The sequence below is a fragment of the Equus quagga genome, chromosome 16 (genome assembly GCF_021613505.1).
Source record: "Equus quagga isolate Etosha38 chromosome 16, UCLA_HA_Equagga_1.0, whole genome shotgun sequence".
NCBI classification, from domain to species: Eukaryota; Metazoa; Chordata; class Mammalia; order Perissodactyla; family Equidae; genus Equus; species Equus quagga.
Genome location: NC_060282.1, coordinates 73,263,205 through 73,286,566, shown reverse-complemented (window position 1 = coordinate 73,286,566; position 23,362 = coordinate 73,263,205). Strand labels below are relative to the sequence as shown.

General features: G+C 37.1%; 1 protein-coding gene across 2 annotated transcripts in view; it reads right to left on the bottom strand.

The window, feature by feature from the left end:
• Window positions 1-23,362, bottom strand: part of ZFHX4 (zinc finger homeobox 4) — a 174,053-nt gene that overhangs the window by 16,258 nt on the left and 134,433 nt on the right. For both annotated transcript variants that reach the window (XM_046642708.1, XM_046642709.1), the window contains exons 5-9: window positions 15,374-15,442; window positions 7,745-7,861; window positions 1,387-1,520; window positions 979-1,179; window positions 332-449 (exon numbers count right to left, since the gene is read on the bottom strand). In XM_046642708.1, coding sequence (XP_046498664.1) covers window positions 332-449; window positions 979-1,179; window positions 1,387-1,520; window positions 7,745-7,861; window positions 15,374-15,442 — 639 coding nt within the window. The remainder of the gene's footprint in view (window positions 1-331; window positions 450-978; window positions 1,180-1,386; window positions 1,521-7,744; window positions 7,862-15,373; window positions 15,443-23,362) is intronic.

The following is a 23,362-nucleotide window of genomic DNA, read 5'->3' as shown; positions in this document are numbered from 1 at the left end:
TCACCCTTGACCTCAAGGAATTTCAGGATAGAGAAGAAAACAAGTCAAAGGTAACTGTAATACACTACAATCAGTGTGATACTGAAGGCTATAACCTCCATGTTCAGGAATTAGAACACACAGAATATTCTTAGTCAACGACACTTCATTCCCCAAGGGCAGTTACAGATAACCAGATATTAAATATGCCTTGAAAAATATGGCTCTTGGAATACTATTTTTCCTCCCTGCTTTTTTTTTTTAACCTTTGATAGTGATCATCTTGGAGCACCACCACAAATGCGAGCTCCTAAGGGCGTTTCCCGCAGATCTGGGTCATAGGCTGGCATACCTGAATATTTCCCAGAGCCCTCCGCTGTGATGGCTGCAGGTGTGTCTCGCTCCGATTTCTCAGAGGTGGCTGCTGGCAGCAGCAAACTGTTTGGCATCATCACATCGGGGACAGGCACCTGTGAACAACAGAGGGGTTCTTGTCTAATGTAACCCAGAAACCCCATCACTCCTGCCATTTGGCAGGAGCATATCCCACTTACATTTTTTCTGACTGCAGCAGGGACATCTGTGAATCTTACAGGCCAACGCGATCCCTTCAAATGTCAGGTCAATGCTGGTGCAATGCTGTATTCATCTTTTCCTTTTTTAAGATATAGTTTAAAGGTTTTTGTGGGTCTATGCTCTTATAATGATAACCAAGAAAACTGAAACTCAGGGTGCCCACGTGAGTCGTCTGATTAAGATTATAGGCATAGGAATAAGACTGCAAAAGATGTGTTATTGAACAAGCTATGCTTTGCATCATATTTGCTTTCTTTTCTATGCAAAAGAGACAACAAATGGGCCTTGAATCGTGATTTCTGTAACACAGTAAGAGAGCTTTACGTAGCACAGGAGAAATAAATTTCTATCAACCAATAATTTCAGATTCTGTGTTGTTTGCTTTACAGAGATTATGCATGCATCAACATTTGGTATCCTTACTGTCATAAGCAGCTTCTCCACGCAATCCGGAGACACGCTGTGCAAATGCGTCAGATGCAGCTGGAGGTGCATTTTGTTGCTGAGGATGTCCTGGCAAAGGGGACAGCAGATGACGGGCTGCACCGAGTGCTGCGACAGGACATGCATCTGGATGCGACTTTGGTCCCTACTATTGTAGTTACAATAAGGACACTGATAGAACTGGAAAATATTGAATAAACATGGCCACTGTTAGTCAATGTATTTTGATGATTTCAGAGCATTAGAAGTAACACCAAGAGTTAATTACATTGCCAATCGCGATGTCTGCGTACCTTTCAACAGCATGGAATTTGAAGCTCTAAGGCTATCAGGAGCAAGAAAAAAGAAAAAACAGGTTTATACAGCAAAGGGAAAAAACATATTTACCTGTTCGTGACAAAATTTATTGTCCTCTGCAGGTTTTGACCTTTTTGTTGCAACATCCTCCTCTTTTGCCAGCAGGAGTGGCTGGGTTCCCCCTGCCACACTGACTTTTAACTCCTTTTCTGGTGTGATTATTCCTGATTCCCAAAAAAGAAGAGAATACCTCAATTTAAGAAGACAACGTCAAAATCTGAAAAATTTTATGTTCTCCAAATAGCTCTGACTCTATGTCCGCTGAATCACGAAAAGAACCGAACAAGCACTTTTAAATGATACTAGTCTCAAAAGGCAAAAAAGCACACTTCTTTTTGTCCGCCGACTAAGTGGACTTTATAAATATGTTTTAAAATGTACTCCTGTCTCATGTTTAGATAACCCCAGGTGCCCCTGAAAGATTCATCAATAACATGTACTCTCTGGTGTCTCAGAATGCCTTTATCCTATGGAAGCAAATCTACTCCCAGCCACAAATGCTAACTCAGAAAATAACTATTTTTACTGATGTTGAATATAATCATCTCTTTTCTAAAATTCGTGGATCCTGAACACCTTTCAAAATGCTCAGAAGAGCTGACTAGTCATAATTCAGAAATAAAAATAATCTTTTTACCTGGCCAATGTAGGATTCAAAAGTGAACTATATACATTGCATATCTGTTGCTGCTTTTTGTCATTCTTTGTTTTAAATGTTTCAGCAGTTGACTGCAGGCGTAACATGGCAGCCCAGATCTCAAGAAGACAATTGCTTTATGAGGTTAATCCGAATATTCAGTGTTAAAGATGGTTTAAAATTTCGCCCAGATGAGCAATGTAATGTGTAGGAGCCTCACACACATCAAAGAAAAGAGTGTGCTTCTAATTTCCCAATCTAACAGAAAATTCTTCCCAGCATCAATTTTCCCGATAATCTCCTCTGCGAGGCTGGATATTACAGGGACGTTGGGTAGGCATGTCACATACATCTCACGACAAACACAAAACCTCATTTACCAGCCATTCCAATCTCATCATAGCGCGGCATCATCTGACCTTTTTTCTGCTGTTTATTATGAGTATTTCTAATTTTAACTTTCAATTTTCACCATCTTCCAGTCAATTTGCAACTAAATTATTTCCAGGGTGAGGATGCTATCGCTGGACAACTGGGTGCAAATACATCTGGAAATGCAATGAAGCTAAACCATTGATCGCTATCGGACCCAGCGTAAATATAGAGTCTAGGCGTAATCTGATTGTATGCTGTGCATGAAGATTTATCTTGATTTTTTTCAATCCACAGACGGTTCATATAAATGAACAAATTGCACCTTACTGCAAAATAACCCAGTTTTAATTTAAAAATAAGGTCAAGGATGTTAGGGAAACAAAATAAAAATGAACCAGAAAATACATTCTTTTTTAATCCTGGATAGAGATGCCTGTTTTACACCACATAAATAATTTCAAGAATTTCAAATTCAGAAAGAAATTTAAAAGTAAGAGTGACTCTGAGGGGACCAAAATTAAAATAGAATTTAAATGACGTAATGACAGTAATTTTACTTCTCGGGGTTCACGGTAGGTATAGAACTAATGCTATGTATTCAACAAATTACACTGATATTGATTTCTAGATTGACAAATACTAGATGTTATTTGACTTGGTACATTTGCTCCTATATATATATATACACACACACACTTACATATAGAGATATATATCTAAGATATATATATATATATATATATATATATATCTTGGAGAAAATTATGTTCTTTCTAGATATCTGAAAAAATAATTTATCATATTTGTATCTGAGGGAACTTAAATTTGAGATAAACTGAAAAGTTTCATTACATTGATTAAACAATATTCAAGTATTTGATATCTAAAAATATGTCAAACACAGCAATGTTTATTTCATAATTAGTTCTGGCATCAAAAATATGTTTTTCTTTCTCAAAGCAGAGTGTATTTGTGCTGTTAAAAGTATTAAAAATAAACATTTAAGAAAACAATATGATACATAGTGTTTGCAAATAAAATTTACTAAAGGTGTCAGATCAAGTTGTATAAAATGGTTGTCATTTAAATTAGCAAATGCATATCAGTTGCTTTCACTTGTGAGACTAGAAGATTCTTCTTCAAAAATTCCCCATGGATGAGAAAGAATATGTTCACCTAAGAGAATAATACTATGTCATATTTCCTTATCACTCTTTTGTACATGGTAGAATTGGACATCACCCAATAAAAAGCTGGTCCAATTCTCTATGCTATGGAAGACTGTCACAGACAAGTTGAAAGAGAATTTTCACGACTCTTGTTGCTTGCAGGCCCTAGAGAACATCGGAAAAGAATAAACCTTCCAGGAATTCCTAAATCTATTAAATGCAGAGCTATGGCCTAATTTTCATAAGCATATATATTCTAATATCGGGACTATAAAAGGATCAAAAAACTTACTGATTCTTCAATGTTTGAAACATTTTACTAAGACTACACTATTCATTGGTGTACATATTTGGTATCACTAATCCATGTTCTCATTTTTATGCCTATTAATATTCATCAACAATATAACTGCTTTCGAATTTAGTGTTGCTCCATGCTGCATCAAGAAAGTAAGAGTTAAACTTTAGGATCATTATTTCATAGCCATTATGGTAACTCCTGGCTACAGTATTCCACCCAATATATGTGTCAACTTCAATATTTTTTGCCTAATTAACTTAGTTAATTAAACCATGATCTTAATGTAAGCTATGAGCTTCCTAAAGACCACTTTATTTCAAATTAAAAAGAAGTTATAAATAAAGGCTAGACCCCCTAACTGTAGCTAGGCCCCCCAGAAATGCACACCGTTGATAAGAAAAAGCTGAGAATGCTGAGATGTAAAACAAATGACAAAACAGACTTGAGGACAGGCAGATCATCAGGATTATTTGCAAAGATGATGGAAGTTACATTTTATGCACGCATGCCTTTTCTACTCAAAGGGGTGCTGCTATTTCAGGTATTATGGACTCTCTAGCAAATTAAAGGGAACCCACTCTGGGGTCTTTTTCTGAATTGTCTTATGCTAGAAATATCTTGCATTAAATAAGGGCCAATCAATTTTAGGAAGGTTTCAATTAAGTTTTGTGATTATTCATAGTTTACGTCTACAACTTTATTTGAAATGAACCCTGTTTGTTACCCTACACGAAATCTTGAAGTGGGATCATAATTCATTTTGTGTTATTAAGGACATCACAATCTTCTCAAAAAACAATGTCATCTTAAAGCGTTTTAACTAAAAAATGAAGTCCAATTACAAATAAGTGCTGCCAAATAGATAATCCAATGATTATCTGTCCATTATGGGATTATTTAACTTGCATGAGATCGCTAATATAAAAATGACATAATTCATTTCAATTCAGAAGCCGCCTACTTAATAATTTTCAATCCCTAAAATACAGAAGGTTGTAAAATGGTTCATACTCATAACAAGTGAGGAAAATCCAATGACACATGTGTACTCAAAGCAAATCTGGAAAAAACAATAAAATAAATACTGAATTGTTATTTATGAATCAATGTATTTGATAAAGTTTGAATACTATAAAACTCGGATATAAGAGAAGATGCTATTCAACTCCAAATAATTCTAAATTATAATTACTGGTACAGTATTCTTTCTAATGAGACTAGAATGAAAGGATAATTTTAATTGCAATAATGAAGGATAATTTCCATCTTTCCTCATGTTTACTTCCTTATTAAAAAGTGGTCCCCTTAGCCATGGCAGAGACATATTACATTTTCAATGCAAATGTATTAATCTGGATAAACTCTATATTAATTCTTGTACTGCACAGAGCTATAATTTGGATTATAATTAATCTAAAGTGGCACTAGATTTAAATGACAATATAAATGAGGCATTAGCAGGCTTTTCTATTATGAATGAATATTCAACAAATATAACTTGCATATTGCCATGTCTCATTTGGAGAGCTCCAGTCCTAGAGATTAATATCAGCAATACAGCACAACAGCTTCCACAAACGCAGCCTTCCTAACGTGTGTTAATTCCTTCCTGCCTCAAAAATTCCACGTGAAAGTGGGGTCATACTGTTTTCCCATCTAACACATGAAGACAGTGATTAATCTCTAAGTTTGCCGGTATTTTTGACATTTATAACTGACATAAGGCAAAAACAACATACACATAGTGGTTATACAATCACTAGAATTATTTACAAGGAAAAACTTCACGTAATAATTTTTTCACCTAATCAGATTCAATTTAGAAAGCAGAAAACTTTGCTGAAACGTCATGTTAGTTGTCAATAAGAAGAGACGACTTGAAGTCTGCAAGGTTTCAAGGCTAAATATTTGCATCTCAGTAATTGCTTTTAGTTGGTTCTTAAAGCCCATTTTTATCCCTATAGATATACCTGGGGAGGCATTTCTGCAGGGATAAAAATTTGTTTTAAACAACTACCATTATGCAATGCTCTGTATCCTCTCAGTTGCCCGAGTCCTGTCTAGATGATACAATTAGGCGCCCAAGAAAGGACAATAACTCATCAGCCCATTAGGGAGTGATCGAGTCCATTATTTATGCAGAGCAGTAAACAGTGCTGGTGGAGATAGAGCCCCGCATCCAGGGTATGTTCCAAAAGAGACTCTTCCCTCAATGGTAAGACTGGAGCCATTTTCAAGAGATTCCTAGGATCCATTCTTTACAAGGTATTAGATATTTAAAACCAAGTATAATGTCATATACCTAAGTACTACTCAATGAACACTACGGTGTTATCTGTGTGTATTACACATCTCCTAAAGAATGGGGGAATATACTCTGCAATCTCTTTTGATACAACTGTAAGAAAGACACCACTGAATGCAGACAGAATCCTGCCTTCTCTGATCTGGTCAAGCAGCTAGCCTTGATGAGGTCCATCCTATAGAGTGAATAAACTGACAACCTTGCTATTGCTCATTCCTTTCAAAGGAGGTTTAGATGACACTGCCCTTGACCTTAACGGAACACAAGGTACTTCAAATTCCTTGTCAGTAACCCTAGGAACCAGCTTACTAATATACAGCTATGGCATCTTTTTCACATTGCTTTAGGCTCCATACCAACCTTAGCTCCTCTTTTTAAATCAAATTAGAATCATATGTCAGCCACCATATCCTGGATGCAAATTTAAATGGCGCGTTTCTCACTGGACTCCTGAGAGAAATTTAGCATTGAAGGGTGTGGGGCAGGGAGCAGAGAGGCCCTTCAAATAATTTCTGAAGGGAATGTAAATCTTAGATATGCAAAGACTGAATTACAAATATGGGATAACTCAGGTTTAAATAAACTTGCACGTAAAAATGATATTTTTTGCATGACCCAATGTCTTCATAGTGAAAACAAGCTTCTTTATATGCGGCTGTCACTGGAATTCAAGGGAAAGATAGATGACTACCTGAAACTAATAGGCTTGAACCCGTTTCAGCACTTCTTCTGCTTCAATGAGTCCAACATAATAAAACTAGGTATAGCGTGCAGCAAAAGTAGCCAATGTAATATTCATTGCGACCATAGATTTCCATCTCATACATACAAAGCATGGATGAAGTCATATATTTGCCAAATCAAACACAGAAAAAGCCTTAGGTATCCACACCAGATGCTGGCCTAGGGTTTGTTTGTGCACAAGTAAATGTCATGACACAAAGGTTTGTTTTCAAAGACAGTAGCTTTCATTACTGGGATTTGTCTATTCTAGAAGATCAAAATTACCCAGCACCTAATCCCTTTTCAATGATATTTCCTCTTTCTTAGGCTGAATCATCTGTAAACTTTTTCACTGGATTTGTTTGAAATGCCTCAAATAGATGCCCTTAAAAAGGGCAAATTCCTGAGTAGAAGTTGCAAAAAAGCAAGGAAAAATAACATTTATTTTTAGGGTTACGTGGTTGGGGGGCGGCGCATGTGATTGAATGAAAAGATTCAAGTGATACCTAATCCTGTGCTTATGAAAAATTAATATGCCATCAGAGGCATCACAAGTATAGCGAAGATTAATGAAAGGCGCTTAAAAAATTACAAGCACACAAACTGATTTGATTAAAAAATAATCTCGCTGGTCGTCCTGTAATATTCTTCAACTTATCCACATCTATTCTGTCAGATGGTTATGATTAAAAATAGGTCAATGGGAGGCTACTGATAGAAATCACATGGCAAATGCACATGCAATGAATAGTAGTGGGAATGTTCAGACAGTTTAAAATGAATAAAAGCTTTTAATAAGCTTGGGAGGGGGTGAAGGAAAGGCTGATTGGAGGGAATGGAGGTGGGGGAAGGAAAGGTTAAGGATTTCAGCATCTTACCAGAGTCTTTATTAGAGTTTTTGCCTTCACTATTGTCTCTCTCACTTGTGTCTTTCTCATCATCCTCTGCCACTGCTGTAGGTTTGATCGCTCCTTCTGCCTCCTCACTTTGTTCTTCTGTTAAAAGAGGCAGACCAGTCAGTAGCATTCAAAACCCCAGCAAAATGCACACGAAAATAAACGAAGTGACCATTTAAAACCGTTGTTCTTTATGAATCACCTGCAGACATTCATTCCCAAGAAAGAACAGAAATTTATTCAAAAGTCTGCGTTAGAACCTGCTGACTATTTCAATGCAAATTTTTATCTAAAGCAACTTCTTTTATATCCGTTGAGAAAATGTGCCTCTACTAAATTAAAACAAATCATTTTAAGTACAGATTAAACAAGAAAGCTTTAAAAATGGGAGTCAGGCGATTCTGTCATTTCAGGAGTAGAACCTTCTAAACAACATGGACCCACTGTTCCATGCACTTGTATAGATGGCAGAACAAATCAAATTCTTAGAGAAATTTCCTTGTGAAATAATGTGATAACGATGGGTTAAATGTAAGACAGGTGTTATTCCTGCCTTCCATCCCCAGACCCCAGAGGAATTCTTTGGGATTTGTCAGTGTAAGGTCTCAAAACTTCAGTGACATTGGGATTTTTTGTTTTCTATAGGGGGAGCTGTGCAGGGCCTAGGATATAAGACGGTGTACTTCTCTGACAACCACATCACCCCACACCTCATTCACGGGTTCACACCAGCTAGATTACATGGAAATCCTCATAGTAACTCAACCCGATTTAATTATTCTGTAAATCTTAGCTATGCTGCTGCTGGTGGATTAATCTGTTTATGCAGTTAGCCTCTATGCTGGGTCTGTGTCGCACTAATCCGTGAAAGGCCCACTGTTCTCTTTCATCCTGTGATCATTTGTCTCTCACTGTGCTGATGTCACATTTTAATGAATTTTTAGCAATCTGAGTAATGCCAGATAACCAGGCTCGCAACTCCCCACAGCATGCCATGCTGTTTTCATTGCAGCACAAAAAATAAAAACCATATTCTCCTGTTCAGGTAGGAATTACATAAATTAGGAGAAGAAGGTAAAATGGGATTTGAAGCACCAGGCTGCTCAATTTCATAAAATCTTTAATGACCATATAAATTAACCCTGGAAAGGCAAAAGGTCATCGACACACATTTGCATACACTCTTCTATTTGCTTTTGATAAGCAGAGCTTTTATGCAGAGAACATGATACAATTAACCCTTCAATAACCAGACAAAACGCTGCTACGGACACTTTAAGTGTCAAGCATTAACTGAAAATTACACACTGCATAAAATTTTCATTGCAAATGCTATAGTGATTGAAAGGGGAAATCGTGGCCCTCTCCATACCCCATGTTTTATTAATAACGTTCTGACAGCAGAATGAAATATCCACTGTCATATGTAGCAGCTGAGCACAAAAAAAAAAAAAAAAAGAAAAAGAAAATCGCTATTTAGTGCCTTACTTGCTAGCCATGCTCTGCAACTGTGGAAGCAGAAAACAACAGAAGGGGGCAGTTTGGGGCTTAATGGGGGAAACTCCCAAAACCTAAGGGGGAAAAAAGGACATTTAATACACTCAAACTAAGAGTTTGTCTCAACTGTGAGTCCTCAAAGGCACCATCCAAATCCATTTATTCCATAGCTGCGCTTTGCCACTGCACCAAAGCAGAGGGGAGGTCCTCTCGGAGGGTCAGGCATCTGAGGGTTTGGGGAAAGCTTCTCTTCCAGGCAGACACACATGGAAATTTTACTTTAAGAGGAGAGAATCAACACTTCTTATGGCTCTAGGCTGCTTTCACCCGTCAGTGATAATTACTGATCAAACACAGGCTCCCTCCTCCCAGCATGGGGCCGGCCTGGGTGGGGACAGTGGCCCGGCTCAGTTTGGAAGGCTGGAAAGCTGAGATCATGACTGGCTTGGGCTGTGTCCCTGCCAAGTCCACACACATGACGCGACATCCAGTGTCAGGCTCGCGACCTACGACAGCCCATGGCAATTACTTTTCAGCTCATCCTGGGGAAGAGATGCAAGGCTTCTTTGAGTAGATTTACTGGACCTTTCCCCCAGGGCTGGAAAATGAAGTGTCAGAGTACTACTGAGTGTCCTTATCTTGAGGGGACATAAAATTGTAAGGGCTATCGGAACTCACATTAATAAAACATTGTGTGTCAGGAGAAGAAAAGGAAAATTATGCAGGTACTCAAAGAAAAACTACAGTATAATCTGGGTCTCATCAGACAGCTTTGCAGGATCTTCTTCATTTTCTAGTAAGTGTTGTAAGTGTGAGAGAAATTCCCAGACATGTTCTTCTATACATCACTGTGGTGTCTGACCTCAGCCTGACCCTGGCAACAGTTTGAGAAATCTGAATGTGAACAAAGACTCTGTGTCAGCAGCAGGGCAAGACTGTGGGATAGACGCTCCCCATCAACTTAATCGCAAACAGCAGCTCTGAGGCCATAACTTCGCCGGGCTATTCCAAGCCACAACTCATAACCTCAAGAGGTGGATTTGCCCGCACGGCCTCTGCTCTGTGACTTTCTTTCCCCCTCTCTTTTCTGGTTCCTCCTTTGAAGTAGGCAGGCAATTAGTTCTAATGCTCAAGCAATTCAGACCCGTTTTGTGGTTTAGAAGGTGAAAGCTGTTTATTACAGATAGGCTCTTTGGAGCCATAGAACTTTGCGAATTTTTAATCATGCAAAAAATAATCAAAGGGTAACTTATATACCCCATAAAGTTTCATACAAGTCAGAAAAAAAGTGACTTTCATTCTTGAGACTTTCGGAAACAAATTTGACATTCATTTCATAAACAGACTTTAGAGTCAAGAGTATTAAGGTGGAGAAACCACTTTCTCTAGAAATATTATAGGTTGGATTTGGGGTTAAGGAAGGTGTGACTACATTCTAATTTTCAAATACCACATTTCCTCAGTTGTAAAATGCTGTAAAATGTAAAATGCTTTATAGGAAAAAGATATATTTATATGTATATATGAGACACGAAATGTATTAAAGGGATGCCTTAGAACTGAGGGAAATTATATAAAATTCCATTACATAAAATTCCAAAGTAGAGATACTAAATTATATCAAATTCCAAAATAAAAATGCCAAAGCAGTTTTCATTTTCATCAATAAGATTCTTTGCCAATATATTACATGTAAGAATAATAAAAGTATTATAGCATTTCATATTTCTGTTGTATTCACAGTATATGTATTCTTAATTATTCTTTTGCCTCCTGGAATATAAAAAATACAGTATTTATTCATGTGTTAAACTTTATGATAGGAATGTACTTAAGCTTAAAATGTATATTAGGGTCCAGTAGAACCTCCCAATTTTCAGATAAATAATACATTTTTATTTCAAAATGATTCAAAACAAAAGGAAGAAGATAAAATAATACTGTAGTCTTAGATTATAGAAGTATGGTACAATTAACCTCCCTTAGCATTTTTATCATGCTTAAAATGATGATCTTATAAGTTACTCTATATACATACATAAACTATATTTAAAAGTTTTTGAATGACTAGCTTAGAGCATTTTCATTTGAACAATGTAAATGATGAGAAAATCACTATTAATTTATCTATAAAATTATAACTGCAATTTCTAAGCAAATCTACTTCAGTGATATCTCTCTGATCTAAGCACCAGCCAGTTGTGCTCGGTTCCCAATGCTTTATTACACAGTTGGGTTTGGGAACCCTCTGAATCTTGTAAGGAAAACACTGCATACTTTTTAAGCCCATGGAGTAAGCATTTAAAGAGGAAGCAGAGAAGAGTAACTTCAACATCTTTAGCTTTATATATTGAGCATCTCTTCATGACAGCCATCTTGTAAGAATTCTTGCTTGGACTCCTCCATTGTCTCCTGTCCAGCACCCCCGCACCTCCAAATCTATCATCCATATGATCTACTTAAATGTGATTTCCCTACTCGAAATCTTTCAGTGACTCCCATCACTTACAAAGAAAAAGCTCAATCTTCTGTATGTGGCAAGGTACCTGGTCCTCGTCTACATTCCAATCTCATCTTTCTTCACTTCCTACCTAGCATTTAATGCTTAAGTATAATCTTCTCAAACTCTAGGGCATCAGAATCACCTGGAAGACTTATTAAAACAGACTGCTGTGCTCCACCCCTGGAGTTTCTGATTCCGTGGGTGCAGAGTGAGGCCTGAGAATTTGCACTTCTAAGTTTCCAGGGACCACACTATGAGAACCACTGTTGTAGAAATACGCAACTGTTATTAATGCCCTCTTCCTCCTTATAAAACATACCATTATATTTTCTTGTCTTTCCTAGAACCACTTTTCTCCACTATATAACTCCCACTTTTCCTTCAAGCCCAGCTTGGGAAATATCAGTTTCATCACCGGTAAAAATGGAGTTAATAATACCTACCTCATAAGTTTGTTAGAAGATAATGTATAAAAACCAGTCAGCATAAAGCTTAACACAAAATAAGTATTAAAAAGTACTAGCTGCATTACTACTAATTGCTTCTTTCTCCAAAAAGTCTTCCCTGAATGTTAAACTAGTATCAATGTTTATGGATAAGTTTTATTTTTTTCTTTTTCTTGTGCATTGATGTCAAACCACTTACCCTATATGTGGAAACTACTACTTCTCCTAATAGATACACCTGTACCGAAAACAGTGAATATCTTATTTATCTTTTTGCCAAAAACACCTGGATTGGTGCCTGAAATACAGTAGGCAGGCAATACACGCTAGTTGGAACATTGAATTGAATTTAGAAAGCAAAATTCAGAGAAGAAAAGGAGGAGGTCAAAAGCAATGCTGTTTCTCTATTCCCCTTCAATAAAACTTCAAAGGAGCATTGGTTTGGTTTGAGTCTGGTTTGCATTTTTTTTGCATTTTCTCTTTCTACTAAATCACATTCATTATTCAACCCTCTCAAGAGTGGCTTCACACCAACTGCTCTTCTCAAAGCCGCCAATGACTTCCATGCTGCGAAATCCAACAGTCACTTTTCCGTCTACATCTTACTTAACTTTCTTTGCTCAACAGATATTAGTACTCTCTTCTCCTTGAAAAAGTTCGCTCTCTTGAATTTCATTCCATGGGACTATCGCAGTTTTCATCCTACTTCTCTGAAAGTTCTTCCTTATTCTCTTTCGCTGAGGCCTCCTCCATTAAGAATCTAAATATTGGAATGTTTCCAGTGTTGGTCCTAAGCCCTATTGTCTTCTCTTCCTACTTCTCTATCTACAAAAAAGAACGTTTGATTTGAGGAAAAATAACGATCTCCCTAGATAATCTCATCCAGATCCAGGGCTTTAAAATTTTATATCTCCATTTGGATGTTTAGAAGATATATCAAACCTAACATGCCCAAATCAGAGCTCTCGACCCCCCTTAACACACCTCCTTCCGTGTCTCCTCAGTCTCCACCATCTCAGTTAATAGTGCCACCATCCACCAAAAGCAAGAGTCCTCTTTGACTCTTCTCTTTCCGTCTTATACACGTACAAGCCATCAAAAAGTCCCATTAATACTAATTGCAAAATATTTAGTATAAACTACATCCATCTACTTCTTTACATTTCCATTGCCAGTACCCTTGATTGCTTACTGGTATTTTGAAATGGTCTCATAACTAAGATTTGCTCTTGCTTTCCTACAATTTATTCGTTACATCCAAATAAAATAAAGCTGTTCTGTTTCAACCCTGCCATGGCTTCCTATTTCACTTAGAATAACATATCAACTCCTTACTGTGATTGAAATGATCAGGGCTTTGTCTTCCTTTATGACTTCACCTTATGCTGCTCTTCTCACTCACTCATCTTTCTTCGCGTTAGCCTTCTTTCCTTTCCAGGAATAGGACCAACTTCTTCCCACCTGTCTGGAACCCATTTCCCCAGACTCTGCTTAATTGGCTCCTTCTCATTATTTAGGACTCAGCTCACCTGTCATTTCCTCTGAGAACTTCTCTGGCCACTGCTTCTAAAGTAGTGCATCACTGGTCACATGGTGGGGTCCTCAGACTGTAGTGGGAACTGCTATCACCTGGAGGGCTCGTTAAACCACAGATGCCCCATCCTCAGTGTTACTGATTCAGTAAGTGTGAGGTGGGGCCCAAGAATCTGCATTCTTACCAGCTCCCAGGTTGTGCTGTGCTGCTTGTAAAGGGATCATACTTCGAGAACCTCTGCTGTAGCACATTATCTCTTTTACTTCATCACATTTATTGCAATCTGAAAATAACATTTGTGTAGAAATATTGTCTAAAACTGGGGAAACTCATTTGTCTTATTCATAACTCATGTCCAGCAATCCTTGTATTTTGAGTGAAATTGATGATTCCTAGTTTTCTTACTTGGGGTAACCAGGTCTATGGTATGATATCAATTGAGATGGAGACAACAGAAAAAACAGGTAGGCATAAAAGAGAAGTCCAATTTGGAACTCGTTATATTTGACTTCTCTGTGGAACAGCTCCATGAAAATATCCAGAAAGCATGGAAGTATCTAAATATAAAGCTTCTCAGAGAGATTGAGATGAAGACGTAGATTTTGGTGTCTCTGTTTACAAAACAATAAAGAAATGTATTGACAGGGAATGGTCTCTCTTTGGTTTGACATTTTCGTCACAGTCCTCATTTTTGCCTTATTACTTCCAATCTGGTCATTAATGAAATCTTTTGATTGGCTTGAGGTGGGAGAGGGGAACTGGGTTTATGTTATTTTATCTTAAATATGCTCTCTAGTTTTCTAGGGAAAAATAACATATAAAATAAAAAAAGCATTCATGAGACATGCATAGGTGAAGGTAAACTTAATTTTGAAAAAATTTTTAAGAGGGAAGTCCTGACTTTATATTGGAGGAATGTTTTTACTTGCAAATTTTTTTTAAGTATTTCAATCCCCCATTATGAATGTGAAGGACTTTTTATAATCATTTTTTTCTATGTAGCACATTATTATTCCAATTGTATAAATCTGGAGACTGGGATCACGCTTATATAAGCAGAAATAATGAGGTGTGTTATAGCAATGTGGGTGAATTTCCTCTTAAATTATCTGAATATAATGCAGCTAAGAAAGCAGAGCCGTCATTTTTTAACATACACATACACACGCAAAGCATAGGGTTGACTAAATGCGTTGACATGGCCGTACAAAATCCAATCAACTCATTAATGGCCAAAAATAACTCCACTAACCAGGTCGTCTGACTTAGGGAAAAATAATATCGAGCAAAAATAACTCCACCAACCAGGACGTTTCACTCGGGGAAAAATAATATCTGGATTATTGCCTTATACTTTGTATAAACCTAACCATTCAGGTCAAACTTCATAGTGTACAAATGCAGATGTGAGAAATTGTCCAGCAGAAGTTACTTATCTCTTTGAGAAGTTACTTTACATACGCATCCAAATATTGGGTATGTTTGATTTTGCTTTTAACTTACTTGTATAAGGGATCTGACCAGATGTAATTAGACCAGTTCCAGAGATACATTTATTACATAAATTATGAAAGTAACAAATGGAACTCATTTAGGACAGACAAGGTTTTGGGAAGGAACAGATCGGTTACCTGAGCTTACTCTCAACTGCTGCTCAGCAAGATCATCCTCACAGGTCCTGGCTCCCAAAGAGGCAGTTTCTGCAGAGGACATCAGAGGGAGAGGTAATCAGCATATCGCATCCAGCTCTGCACTTGCAGCCAATGTCACAAGAACCCCAAATCTGACCTTCAAAGACATAAGCATCAAGTGAGTCTCCAGGGCACCCTACATCCCAGTGAGCCGTGGTCGGCAAAGGAAGTCAAGGAGTAGTAAGCTTAGATCTAATTCTCAGTGATCAGCAGCACACACCAAAGACAATAACACAGATAAAAGACGGAAGCAGGAAAGGCTCACGCTGATGTTTACCTCTTGGATATCTGGCCAAGTCTACATTATAGGATTATGTGTTATAACGACAATGGCACATTACATAAATCATGAGGTTACTTTGACTTCTCTGTCAAGGTGTCAGAAGAGAAAAAAAAAAAAACCCTCAACATATGATAGCTGATGTGAGACACCAAAGCAAAAAAACAAGCGCTTGAGGAAACCTGAAGAATATGTCCAAGTCATCAGTAAATCCACGTGTTTATTCTGATCTTTTATTTGAGCTACAGAGCAGACGTGCCAACAATGTCCTGGTTTGCGAAACTCAACCCCCAACACAAATCATTATTTGCTTCTAACTCCATTCGTCTTTTGTGTTCCTTGTTGTAGGGAAATCTATAAAAAACAACGAGACCTCAGAAATCACCATCAACACCTCATTCTTTCTCCACACCAAGTCATCATATGCTGTTGATTCCATTTACCATGTCTCTTGTCATGTGTTTCTCTGTTCCTCTGTCATCGTCTCTTTCCTGACAATTTCAATAGCTCCACAACAATCTCCCTGTCTCGAATTCCTTGTCTTTCCAATCTAATCTCTCATAATATTTCAAGCGCTATCTTTCAAGAATACAGAATTGCTTGAGTACATGGCCCTACCACTTTCTAAGTATGGGACCTCAGGTATATTACTTAATCTTTCTAAGCCTCAATTCCCTCATTTGTAAAATGCAGATGTAATTGTATAAGTAAGCAACAATTGTGACAGAAAATAATACAAACAAAGGTAAAAAGTGATATTGTCTTCAAAGTGAGAAAAGGCCAGAACTTACTGAGAGGTTAAAAAAGTTGTCACACAATTCTTATACTGCCAAAGAGACTCACGTTTATCTAATATTTCCAGGTAATAGAATCTCTGGTTGATTCTGAAAGCTTTAATTAAACAAATAATTAACCTTGAAAATAGATGTGCATACCAAGGCACTATCATTGCATTTACTAATTGTTTTTCCTGCTATGTACAAAACCTTTGGCCTTTGGTGGGTAAACTATTTAAAAACAATACAATCATAATAAACAGTCAGGGCCCTCTCCTCAAAAACAGCAATGAAAAACCACTATGTTTTCTTGTAACTATATTTTAAATTAGTCTTGAAAGGAAGAATTTATCCTGAGTCCTTGCTTATAAATCCAAGAATAACTTCCAAATAGATCACTGTATTGATGCCCATCCAAGATGTCACTCAAGAAGCCCACCTCCTTCCTCTTGGCAACCTCTCATCTCTTTATGCCTTGATCAATCTTGTTCCTTTTACTTTTTGAAGGTCTTTCTGTTCTTCTCCTGTTAAACTCTCATTCTTCCCGCAAAATCCAAAGCAAGTGTCACATCCTCTGTGCTCCCACGACAATTAGCTTATACACACGTTTCAGCACTCATCATGTATTGTGATAATTGTTTACATGATCCATGTGTATTTCCCCAATAAATTGTGAGTTCCTCGAGAACTTTCATCTTCACAGAGTCCCAACTAAGGACAGAGTGAGGCTTATCGAAGTCATCTCGGGCACTTTTATTCAAAATACTAATCTACACCCTATATCCTGAAACAAATGCATCTCAAGATGAGAATTTTACAAAAGCTTCTCAGAGGCCCCAGACTCTAAATTCAAAGCTCTTTCAATTACACCAAAAACAGATACTAATTCCTGTTACACATATAAAAATGCATGCAAAACCATCATCTTTCCCTCTTTTCTAGCACAAAATACACAATTTATCAAAGAATCCTTACCATTCCACACACACACGCATACACACACGCACCCACACTTCAAAGAATCAAATAGACTTGTTCAAAGTTATTAGCAGCACCTAAGTGAATTTGACCAAATGACTGTAGTCCTTAAAGATGCACGAAAACAAAAATAAAACAACAACTTACTAAGTTTATATCTGTGCCAGGTACTATGATAAGCTATTTGTGTAAAAACAGTCATGTGATCCTCACAATAAAATCCTGAGGCGATTATTAATCCTTATTTACAAATCAGGAGACTTGGGCTCAAAAGGAACTTGCCCCGGGTCACCAAGTTGGAAAGTGACAGAACCTAGAACGCAACCCAGGTCAGCCTGGTATAAAAGTCTGTGAAATTTGGGATGTGTCCAGTTGTAATACCGTGATATTTAAGAGCCTGTAAAGGTTTTCCTATCTTTGTGAAGGCCAGAAACCAAGTGAGGAAAAAAAAGAAGGAAAGTTTTCACTAGTCTTGCTAAAATTCTGATATTTCATAAAAGATTTACATTCCTTGAATATAAATGTAACCAAATAATAGTTTGGTGCCACACTGAAATCATTTCATTTGATAGTGATTCAAGGAAATGTACCAAATGTCAAAACCAGAAACTGTTATTTAATCTCGCAAATTAGGTTACGTGGCGTTTGGAGACCGCTCCAATGAGAGCGGCTTATGCAAATAATTTTATAAAGGAATGTAATTCAGGATTGCCACAGAATTCTTTTTAGATTCTCAACAGTGTTGCTCCCTTTATACAAATGATATAAATATTTTAATCAGGAAGCTTTTAACTTATCAAACGAACTGATTAATCTATACTTTTCTGCCTGTGTAAAATGAAATGTTTAAAATCTCATAAGGATACACAGCGTCTTTCAATATTTCACTTTAATAATTGCTTTGTAATAACAAATCTGACTGCTGTTAACACGATCTGTCTCCTTCACTGGTGACTTAATTAGATTACTAATTTGTGTTCTCTAGCACCTGACCTTTCTGGTTTAATACTATTAAAAAATAATACCACTGACTTAGTTTATCCAGCATTCTACTCTCATCCGTCAATTTGGAGATGATCACACATTTGAAAATGGTACCAAATTGCTCTATTTTTATTAACACAACACGAGAGTAATTGGCCGCATTGTCTGTGGAACAGTGTATTGATCACCACAAACACCATCACCAACAGCAACGTCTTACAGAGTCTTTGCTCTGTGCCAGGTACTGACCGACTCCCCTTATATCCGCTAGGACACCCCTAGCAAGCAATGGAACTATATGATTTGAACCCACATAGTTTTATTTCAGGACTAGTTCTCTTAACCACAATGCTATACTGAGCCATATTTTTAAAATCCTAAAAGCAGCTTTCTTTTTGATTCTACAGGGATTTCTCAAGTTCATTTTTCTCATTTGGCCTGAATTCTGCTAACCACCTATTCCCATAGCCTAACCCAAATGGTTACATCTCCAATGACAACACTTAAAACCTAAACTGTAATGTTCCCTTCCCTTTAATTATGAGAATTCAAGTTCTCGCCACAGCTCTGTCTCATGTCCTTGCACTGCCACACCTACTCACAAGCTTATCCATCTCGTGATTCCTTTTCATCCTTCCCCTCCCTTTTACAAATAATATTGACTCTGGCAAGTAAACTGATAACTTTCAGGCATTTAATCTTAGTTCAAGTATTATCAAGTTCTCATCTGGCAAATCTTCTTTTTTTCCCTGCTAATTGGAATAATATGTTTTACAAACTATAATCAATACAAATCTAATGATCAGGGAAAGATCTGGAATTTTTAATTTTTTTAAACAGTCTAGGTACATAAACAGAGAATTCTAAGTTTAAGATTGCTTGTTGCAATTTGGGAGTAAATCTAGTCCAATCTACACTTGATCACAACAGCCATGTGCTTTTTATATTCTTATCAGCAAAATTTGGGAAGCATTTGGCACAAGTTCAGTGCAAACTGGAATTTTTGAAATAATGCGTGAACGTTTAAGCTGCCAAATATAGTACTGAGACAGTATTTGTCTGAGACAAAACTTCCACATCTCACCCCCTTCCACCGATTGGCTAATACGTTAAAAAAATAAAGTATATCACTATTTTTGGCAAAATGTTTAGCACATATAATGAAAAATATACTATGAAACAGAATAAATATTAAGTCAACTGGTCTCAAGTAATAGAGAGAAAGAAAAACCATTTTCTGTAGTCCTAAGTGACATTTTGAGTTCCACTTTACTTCCATTCATTAAGAAAAAAATGAGCCTAATTCTTATTTTTTAATTGGGGAATAAGACTACATTCTAAAAGAGAGTCCACAAGTTTCACAACCTTTCTAGCTCCTCCTCCCCATTTAGAAGCCCCTCACACCTCAAGCATAGCTCTGTGACTCAATGTAAAAGGATATTTTAGAGACTGTGAATACAAAAGAGAAGATATTTGCAGTTCTCTAAATTTCAAAATAAGCGAATATTTGTTAAAAACCTGTTAAGAGCTAAGCGTGTAACATGCACTTCCGTACTCAATGCTCGCAGTAAATCTGTAACAGAAATACCATTGCTTTTGTGGAAGAGATAAGATATCAGAGCTCAGATATTTTTAAGTAATTTTTTTCCAAAGGCACCAAGCGCAGAGGTAGGATTTGGACTGAGCCTGTCTGACGCCAAAGCTCTGTATTCGTCCCCTGAACAGTGCTGCCTCCAGGCAGCCCCCAGGACTCCTGGGCCGGGAAGTTTAAAAACTTTGAATTTCCTACCTCCTAAGAAAACAGCTCAAACTCCTTCAAAGCAAATCCATCATAACAAGATCAATATTTGGAAGAACACGTCACATTCAACATTTATTACAATCTTGGTAGTTTACATTTTAATAAAGACTTCTGAATTTGCCTGTGCGTTACAAAAGGGAAGCCTGTTTTCAGATGGAGCAAGTTTGCAATTAAAAATGGTTTCAAGTGGTCTACGCCATCCTTTTCCTATGTGGATACAAAGAGTGCTCTTCTAAAAAGCTGCGCAACTCAGCATGCTACCAAATGGTTTTGAGTAACCAAGCAACATCATCTTTGTTGACCTGCAGGGCTTTCTCTTAAATTATTTCTTCTAGGCAGTAATAGATTGAAACGCATTGGATGCTCCCGTGTCAATTATCTGAATGGGGCTGCATTTATAATTTTTTATTTTCTGGCAGAGTAAAGCTCCTTTGCCCTGCCCTGTCTGGTTTTACCCAGAAGTTCTTTTTCTATAGTAAGGGAGTAGTATCTCCTGGGGCCTCTAGGCCAGGAATGTGTGATCACTTCTTTCTGCTTCTTGAATCATCTATGACCTCAGTGTAATGGGACCTCAAAAGAATTTAATAAATTCCTGATATCAATTAGTTTCAATAAATTACTCAAATATCTTCTTAATGCCTCATATTTTAAAGTGCTCTTACTGGAATATTTTTTCTTAAATTTGCTAATTCCTAATACATTTCTCCATATGAGATTCTCCACATCTGATTGTTTTGAAATCAAAAGATTGAACATCTAATATCATAATTTAGGGATTATATCCTGTTCCCTTCTATCAACCAGTTGCCCAGTTATCCAGACGTAAGTCCTTCAAGGATTTGTCACAATCTTTCTTTACATTGTCTAAAAACAATTTTCATTCCTTAGCGTATTTTGTTGGCTTTGCTAGGTTGCTCATCAACATAAGATATATCTCTAGTCCACACACTCATCCCCACCCTACCCAAAAACAGCCTATGTTCATGCGGAGCACTGGCGATTTATTTCAACACTTTGCTCCGCATCTCATAGCTAGGTTTCAATCCATGAAAACATTTACTTTCTACTCCACAGATACCAAGTTTTCTGAATAGCCTCAAACTAGATCAAAAGCCTTTTGAAGTTATTTTTTAAAATAGAAAAGAAAATACATGTTTATCCAATAGTGCATCTTTATCACTGTTTCCTTTAATGCTTTCAAAGACTCCTTATGAGGGTATTCTTTACCCTCAGGGAAGTTGCATTTCTTAATCTCAGTCACATTATTTGGTTCTCAGGAGCTTCTAGAACTTCTCTTACACTTTCACCTCAAAGACTTTCGCAATGATAGCTGCCTCCCTCTAAGACGGCATTGTTCTAAAATTACTACAACAAATATAGAGATGAATCAGTTTCACGATTTAAAAAAAATGTTTTCTGTAGTGATTTCAGAATTCCCAAGATTTTATTTCAATCACTTTCCAGGAGATACTTGGACATACTTCTTTGGAAGCATTATCCACGAAACCATATTCACTCTGGCTGTGGAGGACCAGAGAATGTAACCCAGTGTTGAAATAACGGTCAATTTTTTTTTTTTTTTTTATCTATCTGAGATTCATTCTCTTTGCTTGAAATTTTGAGCAAGCGAAGGTAAAAGGTGAGACATCAGTGACATAAAAATCGCCTACTTCAGCTATAGCTGGTTGGCCATTAGAAGCCGGTGTTGTTCAAAAAACTATTTCATTAGGAGAATATTGAGCACACCTACGTGTATGTTTGTGCTGGGGAACAAAAACATGCACTTAAGAACAACATACGCTCGGGCTTGAAGCCCACCTCCTCTGCTTCCTAGCTAGTGGGCCCACCAAGTTACTTAGCCCCCCTGAAATTCAGGATCCTATCTGTGAAAATGGAAACAAAAATACCCAGACTTCAGGATGTAATAAGGAGGAAAGTTAATGAACATAAAGCATCTAGGACTGAACAAGTAGTAGTTGGACTCATGCACGGTTCTTTCCTGGCTTTGGTCTATCCTGCTGAATACAAGTTATTCAAAGAAAAGACTATGCCAATTTGGTATTATGCCTTTTTAGATTATATTTATACTTGACGTATTCTCTGTCCATCAGTTAAGTTAATGTTTCAAGCCCTTAGAATACCACTATTATTTGTGTAGATATTTTGGAAATAGCAAATGTTAAAAAGACTAAACTTTGGTTTCCTAAGCAACATAGTTTGAAAGTTTTTTTTAAATCCTTAAGCAAATCTTACATATGCTACAATCAAACTGGAATGTATACCAAGATGTAAAGAGTGTTCAGTTCACACTGGTTTGGCCATTTACAAATGTTATAGTGAAGAAGATGAACCCTAAAGGACCGGGAGTGATGTACAAATCAGCCCTAGGTTCTCTCCGGTGAGAGAGGGATTCTCCCCTCCCCTCCTCAAAACCCCACCATGGACCACCTATTAAGAGGAAAACTTACCAAGAAGTCACAGTCTCACAATATATGGGTCTGCAAATGTGGCAGTCTCCAAAACTCTAAAAATCTCCCTTTGTACACAAACATTGGACTCGAGTAATTTTCTAGATTATTCCTTGCACTGCAGTCACCTAAATCCTATGTCCTACCGAACACATCATCAAAGCACAAAACATATGTTTTTGCTCCAAAGCAATGCATAATGAATCAAGGATAATATTTTAGAGCTTTCACAAAGGCAAGTTAAGTGGGAAATATATGAAATAGGAATTAAAACTCTGGATTCAATCTGTGTAAAACAGATCTATTAACATTTTGGAGCCAGTCTTCTTGTTGCGAAGTGGAGATAAAATGATCTCTTCTGCTTGCCTCACCAAGCCATTGCAAGGATGAAAGGTAACTGCCTGTTATCAGCTCCTCCAGGTGATCATGCAAAACAAGAAAATACAATCTTTGTACTACACTGTGTAAATATCTAATATCTTAAGTATGCCGACATAGAATGCACCACTACTACTTACGACAAACCATTCTATACAGTTATATATATGGGAGAAATTACTGCTTCCCATGTGCAGGCTTATTTATTTCTGTGAATTATATAAGGCCATAAAAGAAAACCTCAGATGACTAGATCAATTCTTT